This window comes from Cydia splendana, chromosome 13, assembly GCF_910591565.1.
Source record: "Cydia splendana chromosome 13, ilCydSple1.2, whole genome shotgun sequence".
NCBI classification, from domain to species: domain Eukaryota; kingdom Metazoa; phylum Arthropoda; class Insecta; order Lepidoptera; family Tortricidae; genus Cydia; species Cydia splendana.
Genome location: NC_085972.1, coordinates 16,422,329 through 16,430,798, shown reverse-complemented (window position 1 = coordinate 16,430,798; position 8,470 = coordinate 16,422,329). Strand labels below are relative to the sequence as shown.

The window sequence follows — 8,470 nt, the reverse complement described above, 5'->3', positions numbered from 1 at the left end:
TTTTTTTAATACTTAATTCAGATTCAGAATAAAAGCCGGAATTTAGTGAATATTCGACACTGCAGTATTAAACAGAAATTTACGGAATGCAAATGCTGTTTCAACATAAAATGTTTCAAAATACAAACTGCCTTTTTTGTAATAAAATGAATTTTATACAAATAATCCTCGTCCATTATTTAAAACGACTTCCAAAGGCACCGAGTGATTAATTGCAAAAGTATGCGCATTTCTTACGTCATCGTCCTTTATCTCCCTTTTTAGCTAAAGACATTTTTTTTCTAAAACAATAGCATAGTAGGCTTCTATGCGCGTATGCTCTACAAACGAATTTTATCGCTAGAAGACACCCTCATTACCAGCGTAATCCTTATCAATCAATAATGAGCTTTAACATCATTACTTTAAAGTTCTTCAAAACGGGATGTGTATGCAAACGAGAGTTTGTTTAAGGCGCGTCTCGGTGCGGTGCACATGGTCTCGGCAGTCGCGCGACCATCGAGTGTGGTTCCGGTGGGGTCGATCACCACGCCGTGTGTGCGTGCCTTTACATCGCATTTGGAACGCACGCGGGCTGGCCGCACGACGCTCCGCGCAAGAATACGCGCGAACTTTGTTAAAAATAAAAACATTGTTTATGAACTGTGATTTTTAAACTGAACTTTTAATTGTGAATTTAAAATGGACGTTATGTTTGAAGTGATTAAATAGATTGTTTGAAAAGTGGACTTGTGATGTTTTGACTGAAGTTTTGCGGAAAACTATTCAAAATGGAAAAAATGTATCGGAACTTTTTGGTGAAGTGTTTTCTTCTGGTTTTGGCCACGACTCGAATTGGTAAGTACATTTTCTTTATTATTATTTTAATTTTAGTCTAATTCGAGCTTTTTAAGTTTTGCATGCTTTACGAAATAGTTAAATTATTTATTTACTGTCGCAGTAACTATTTAACAATAGTTTAATATTATACTTAATTAGTTATATAATTAAATTATCTTTCATTATTTTTACGACATGATTATTTGCATCATATTTGATTTAATTTAATTTTAGACCACACGAGTAAATTGAAATGTACAGTAGATAGATAAACATTTAAATACCTATATTTTATGAGCGTTTTTATTTATTTTGTTAAAAAACGAATATTCTTATTTTCATAGATTTCTTGCAAAAAAATACGACACAGGTTGTTGAATGGTCTATTGTAAAATTTGTAAATTGTATTCGTCGCGCATAATACATTTAAAATCACTCTTTAAACTGTAGCCACATAACATAGTACATAATCGCCCCATAGCAAACAACCTCATACATTTCACACACCATATACATTCACAATCCTTTAGTTATTCGGGAACATTGAACCATACACGGTGTCTGACCATACAGGTCGAATGTGCATACATTACTCATTGTTTCACCGGTTTCGATAATAATCTAATGTTCATGATTGTAGAATAATGAAAGGGAAACTTATGGGTAATGTCGGTATATTGCAACACTGATGAGTTGAGATGTGGCCCATTAGTTTTGAGGTTTGTAAATACATTTGGCCTCCGCCATATCGCAATTTAAATAAGTACACTTAAGTTCATAGAATGCTTTGTCTAGTACTATCGTTCACAGCATTAAGGCAACCTATACCTTATTACAAAGACGTCAGGTCGAAAGATAGTCAAATAAAATGGTTGCTGTTAGTACTTTGACATTCATAGTCGAGTTTTCGGGCACCACTGTAACGTGAGCTTTAGATCCAAAACAACTATGCGTGACTAGAAAGCGATTTTATATTGGTCTATTTTAGGTTTAAACTCGTCTGCGCTTAGTTAGCGGAACCACACCCCTTTTCATTCACAACCCTTACCGAGCCAAGTGCCTCATTTCAGTACTAGTAAATAAAGACGACAATTTCAACTCCTTTCGTGTTATTTTTGCTAATTTTAACTAATTGCAGCTTAATAAAATAGAAGTAGGTTAGACTAATTCGTGGACCATACACAGATTTTAAAACTCTAGATGGCACTCATATGAACAATAGTTAAAAATAGATTAGAGTTAAAGATATAATTAAAGAGAGGTTTATAGAAAAAGAGTAAACTCGAACCACGCCAGGCGTGGCTCACTCCGCGATTTCGTCGCTTTGCTACAGGTAGCTAAAAGTACATCCGTTCCACACCAATTTTGGTGGCTAGCCATAAGCCGCGCGCGCGTGGCGCTATCGCCACCTAGCGGCCATACCTGTCCTGATCGTAACAGACGCGTTTTGTTAGAGAGTGAGTCTTCTGTACCTAGTACTATTATTTATTCTGTGACCACGCTATGTTTTCATGCCGAGTGTTGCGCCATGAAGCTTATTAGGATTATTATGCTTACATCCTTGTGCAAAGTTAGCGTGGTCATAGTCTACCCTTTGTTGCGGACAAGGGACAAGGGTCCAACTAGAAAATTAGGCGTTATAGCCCTTACCGTTGGGTATGTCTACTGGAAAGACGTGTGGATTTAATTACTTACTGTGTAGGACGCTCTATTAGGTGTGGCTTAGTAAAAATATATCATAGGAAAAAAATATTCTGAAAAATAGATTGAAAAAGTTTTAGTGAAACCAGTATAAATATGTGGTATTATCTATGAAAAGGGACCTTATTGTCGATGGCGCTTACGACACTAACATCGATGAGCACAAAACGTAGTAGTTTAAAATTGGGGATTCTGGCCCAGTTTAGTTATTTTGATTTCCAATTTAGCAATTAAGTTTCTTTGATTACTGGAACATTCAATGTTGCTGTCTATCCAATGCGGAGGTCAATTTATGTTATGTGACGCTGATGAACTTATCAGTCATCGGGTTTAAAGGTCCCTTTGTAGTTTTTTATAAATAACTCGTAAACGGTGACCTGTAGCAAAAATGTTCTGATACATAAGTAATCTGCGTAAAATTGTCTACATTAAATATTCTATACACTTTTTCGCTAGGATCAGTATTTAAAAAAATATTTAAGGTAAAAAGTTAAATATGATCAATTGTTAATATTTTTTGTAAATAACTCGTAAACGGTGGCCTGTACCAAAAAATGTTCTGATACATAAGTAATCTACTTAAAATCTACTCACACCAGAGGATGCTGAAGACCGGACGCTTAGCTAAAACGCTAGGTTGAAGGAGAAGAAGATTGATCCTAGCGAAAAAGTGTATAGAATATTTAAGGCGCTCTTATACTCGAGTTTTACGTTTTCAAGGGGGTGAAGCAGACGAGTGGTAGAACGGGCAGGCGGGCGCCCCGCGCGGAGCACCGCACCATTCCCGCGCAGCACGTCTACGTCCTTATTCTGACGACATCGGTATTCTGAATCGTCAGTTCCGGGATTTTTAGTTCGGCAATTAATATTGAAAAAGATTTATTAGTAAATTCGAATTTTGATGAGTACTTAATGAAATTAAAAACCGGACAAGCGCGAGTCGGACTCGCCCACTGAGCCCACCGAGGGTTCCGTACTTTTTAGTATTTGTTGTTATAGCGGCAACAGAAATACATCATCTGTGAAAATTTCAACTGTCTAGCTATCACGGTTCGTGAGATACAGCCTGCTGACAGACGGACGGACGAACGGACGGACAGCGGAGTCTTACTAATAGGGTTCCGTTTTACCCTTTGGGTAGGGAACCCTAAAAATGGTAGGTAAGACGGTGAGGTCGGTGAGTGTACCTAAATAATTATTAATTATATGTATACAATATGAGTGTATACTTGACTGATCATGTTTTTGTAAAAATCGATTTCGACTGGCAAAACATATAAAAAAAATAAAAAATAAAAAAATAAAAAAAAAGTCATTTATTGTCGCAACAAAACTTACAGCAACAAATCGAACAAAGAGAAAACAAAAAAGGCTACAGCTTACATTATAAGGTTAAAGTCCGATAGGGTTGTTGACTGTATATAAAATATAGAATATATGTAATATATTTAATTAACGAGATATACAAGGAGAATGTAATTTTAACGTGACATCGTGTCGTGTGTGCGTTCATATACACTCCATAGTCGCTAACCGTTCCGACACGTCGCAAAAAAAAAGAGAACTTGATTTGACTTGACAGTCAACCACCCTATATAAAGGCAATAAGCATTAATTACAGCACAAAGCAGAATAGCGATAAGTATACATACATCTTTTTATAACTATTTATATAATAGGTATAACATTTAGAACTATTTGTTAATGTTTAATTCCTAAGTGCGACAATAGGCTCGGGACTCAGCTTATGCCGCGAGTCTGGCGACTGCACAGCGCTGTCTCTAAGCGTATAAAAAAAATTGCTAGCTATAGGGGAATACATGCCTTCGTAGCCTGTATTAACATTTACTTAGGTGCTCATTTAAATCTAAATTACAATTTTATATAGAAATACTTGTTCACGTATCCCTGTCCAGCAATTGGGCCCCAAACGGTTAAAATTTACTTTAAGTTTAAGTTTAAATTTAAATTTAATTTAAATCATCGTTCACATTATTGTTCTCTTAAAAGAATTCTTTTAAAATTAGCTTTGAAAGTCGGTAATGACATATTCGTACGGAGAGGGGGTGGTAAATCATTCCATATTTTCAAGGCACGATAGGTAAAACTACCTTGGAACCCTATAAATTTATGCTTCGGTACAATTAACTTATTAACATGCATACTGCGAACTCCACGGTCTTTATTTTTCGGCCATCTAAGCTTTTTAAACAAGTACTCAGGCCTGCGACTTTGAACAATTTTATATACCTGTGTTGCTAGATGTAGTTGCCTCCGCGCCGCCATTTTTAGGGACTTTTTTTCATTAAAGAAAGGCGTGACATGCGCGCGCTTTGGCACGTTGTAACAGAATCTAGCACACGCGTTCTGTGCCCGTTGAATAGTTCGCGCGGTCTTAGCGTATAGCCGAGGCCCATAGACTGTATCGCAGTAGTTAAAGTGTGACAAAACTAAGGCTTCAACGAGGGTTTCCCGTACCTTTTCTGACAAGTGCTCCCTTAAGGTATAAAGGGCCTTTAAACGGTAATATGCGTTTCCAACCTTACTATTAACATGTTCACAAAAGCGTAGTTCGCTATCCATTAAAATGCCTAGGTTTTTTGTAACATTAACTTGTTCAATTAATTGATCATCAACTTTAATACGTGGATTATTTTCTTTAATTTTCATACATTGTCCGGTAGTTCCGAGGATCATGAATTTGGTTTTTAATGGATTTAAAACGAGCGTATTTTTAGCCGACCATCGCGATATTGCGCTTAGATCCAAATTTATTAAACTTTCAGCTATTTTCGTGTCACAGCTTTTGAAAGAGTAATAGATCTGGGTGTCATCTGCATACAGGTGTATCCTACAATTTTTAACACACTTCAGAAGATCCGCCGTATACAGGATGAAAAGAATCGGACTCAAAATTGACCCCTGGGGTGTGCCTCTTTCTATTGCTTTAACCTGTGATTTTTGCAACTCCCCGTCACTGTTTTCAGTTTCTACATACTGGGTCCTAGTGGTTAGAAACGACTTAAACCATTCACATGCTGTGTTTGATATACCATAATAACGCATTTTAGCAAGTAGCAACTCAGAGCTCAAGCAATCGAAAGCGCGGGAAAAGTCCAATAAAACCAAAACGGTACCGCAGCCCTCGTCGGAGGCAGCTAGCACGTCGTCAACCACATGCGCAAGCGCCGTGGCCGTGCCGTGTCCGCTACGGAAGCCTGATTGCGTTAAGGGCAAAATTCGATTGTTTTCTAAATATTTCGTGAGCTGTCTACATATCACCCTTTCAATTATTTTAGATAACACAGGTAAGATGCTAATTGGCCGCAGATCTTTAAAGTCTTCCACTGAGGAGCCTTTAGGAATGAGTTTCACACGAGCGCACTTCCAGTCGTCCGGGCACACACCAACAGCTATAGATTTATTTACTATGTACGTAATAACGGGTAGAGTAGTCGGCAAGGTCATCTGTATCATATGGATCGTTATACCATCAAAACCCGCTGCCCCCGTATCAATGCCATTTATAATTTTCAGAATTTCCGACTCGGTAGTTGATTCTATGTGAAACTGATTTTCAGTGTAATTACTCGTCCTAAAAAAATTTATTGTATCAGGGTCAAGGGTTGAAGCCCCTGACAGATTGAGGAAAAAGTTATTTATGTCATCTGGGCAATTAAGATGTTGAGGTATTAGCAACCACTGTGTGTCTTTTAAGATGCTGCCACATAGTATAAGGTTTATTTCTATTTTTATTAATATAGCATTCAAAGTAGGCATGCTTTTCTTTTTTGATTGCCGTGTTAACATAGTTGCGCAAACTTTTATAATATTCAATTTGAGGTTCCGCCTTAGTACGACGGGCATTTAAAAATGCGGTATTTTTAAGTGCCACCATTTCTTTTATTGTATCTGTAATCCAAGGACTAATATTATCTGGAATACGTTTTTTTCTATATGGAGCATGTCTATCAAATAGTTCAATTATTAATCGATTAAAAAGGTTTACCATACTATTGACGTTACCCATATGAATAACTTCTGACCAAGGTATACTCTCTAGATCTTTTGTAAAGGCAGCATCATTTATATTATCAAGCACGCGTTTATAGCAGAACCGAGGTAGCTGCTGAGGACTTGCGATATTAAAATCCGTAACAATAAGAGCGTGGTCACTAATTGATGGGTTATGATGCACCTCCACTCGAGTACATAGCTGAGGTGAATCGGTTATTACTAGGTCTAGAAGTGTGCTAGAAGTGTCGCCCATTCGTGTCGGTTCTTTCACTAACTGTTCTAGATTGTTTTCGCTAAAAAAAGCACTTAGATCCTGAGCGACGTTGCTACTCGGTCGCATAAGGTCAACATTAAAATCAGTCAACAGAAAAATAAAATTACAATAGGCAAAGGCATTAATAGACTCACTCAGGGCGTCCAGGGCTTGCGGTACCGGTACGGTGTCAGGACGATATGCTGTGCCGACGGCGGCGCGGCGGGCGCCGGGCAGGCTCACCTCTAACCACATTTGCTCGAGCGTGGATGTGCACGTACGCGCGCGCGCATCTCGCGCCGCACGTAAAAGCCGACACCACCCCCGCGCCCGCCACCCGCCCTAGGCTTATGCTTAAATACGTACCCAGGAATTTGCGGTGCACCCGAGTTATCACCTGATTTCAACCAAGTTTCATTTAGAGCGAGAATATGTGGAGAGTTTTTTTTCACTGTTATTATTAATTCATCACGCCCTGTGTTTAGCGACCGTACGTTCAGTAATCCCAACCTTAAACAAACTTTTTTTTTATGTTTTCTGTTCACTTTATGTAATATATAAGTATAATAGTACACTGCGCGCGATGATAGAATATAGATAAGATAGATAAGTAATATGCATGCAGCATAATATAATATTTAAACGTTTTCAGGAGCCCCCCAATTGCTAGACAAGATAAAATGTACACATATATTCTACATACACCAACCCTACCACATGCATGTTCTATAGTAAAACACACAATACGGAACAAAATTAAATTCCTTAAGAAGACAAACTGATTGACAAGTTCATTTATTTTTGTCAGCTGAGGCGTTAGAAAAAACACTGTTTAGATCAGCGTCACAGCTGATACGATGTGCAACAAGTCCGACCGCTTTCCGTACAAGGATTCGACCATTGTAGGACCATACATATTTCCACTGAAGATTTTTCGCCATTTCTTTTGCTTTTCCAAACAGACGCCTGTTCGTACGAGTGAGCCTTTCATTTATATAAATAGATATGTCACCTGGCAGCCCCAAATCACGTGTTTTGAGGAATCGACGCACCCGTGCATCGGTTCCTCAAAACACGGCAACATATTAACCGGGCAACCGGGTTTTTTAACCTAATTAGACCCCGCTGAATCCGAAATTGCCGGTTGATTGACCGAATTCTTGACTGGAAGTGAGATAGTTGATATTAAAGGTCCCTTTTTTTTAGTTTTTCGTAAATAACTCTTAAACGGTGGCGCATAGCAAAAATTTTCTTAAACATAAGTAATCTGCATAAAATTGCCTACAAGAAAGATTCCGTACAATTGTTCGCTAGGATCAATATTCAAAGAGATATTAAGGCGGGAAAGTTAATTATAATCAATTTTTGAAGGTCTCTTTTTTTAGTTTTTCGTAAATAACTCGTAAACGGTGGCCAATATAAAAAAAATGTTAAACGTTAATAATCGACACAACATTTTCAATAAAAAAAGATTTAGTACATTTTAGCAGGGATCAATATTTAAAAAGATAATAAAGAGGGAAAGTTAATTATAATAAATTCTAAGGTTCCTTGTTTTTATTTTTTCGTTAATAATTTGAAAAGTATGACTCATAGCAAAAACAAATTTTACACAAATAATAAACATAAAATTTCCTACAAGAAACATGTAGAACACTTTTCGCTAGGATCAATATTTAA

At 37.4% G+C, this 8,470-nt stretch overlaps 1 protein-coding gene across 3 annotated transcripts in view; it reads left to right on the top strand.

Annotated features, from left to right (window-relative positions):
* The first annotated feature begins 218 nt into the window (after window positions 1-218).
* LOC134796191 (hemicentin-1) overlaps window positions 219-8,470 on the top strand; it is a 92,250-nt gene continuing 83,998 nt past the window's right edge. For 2 of the 3 annotated variants that reach the window (XM_063768204.1, XM_063768203.1), the window contains exon 1: window positions 220-837. In XM_063768204.1, coding sequence (XP_063624274.1) covers window positions 771-837 — 67 coding nt within the window. In that variant the 5' untranslated portion in view covers window positions 220-770. Of the gene's footprint in view, window positions 838-8,470 lie in introns of all 3 variants that reach the window. The other variant, XM_063768205.1, reaches the window with a different exon arrangement.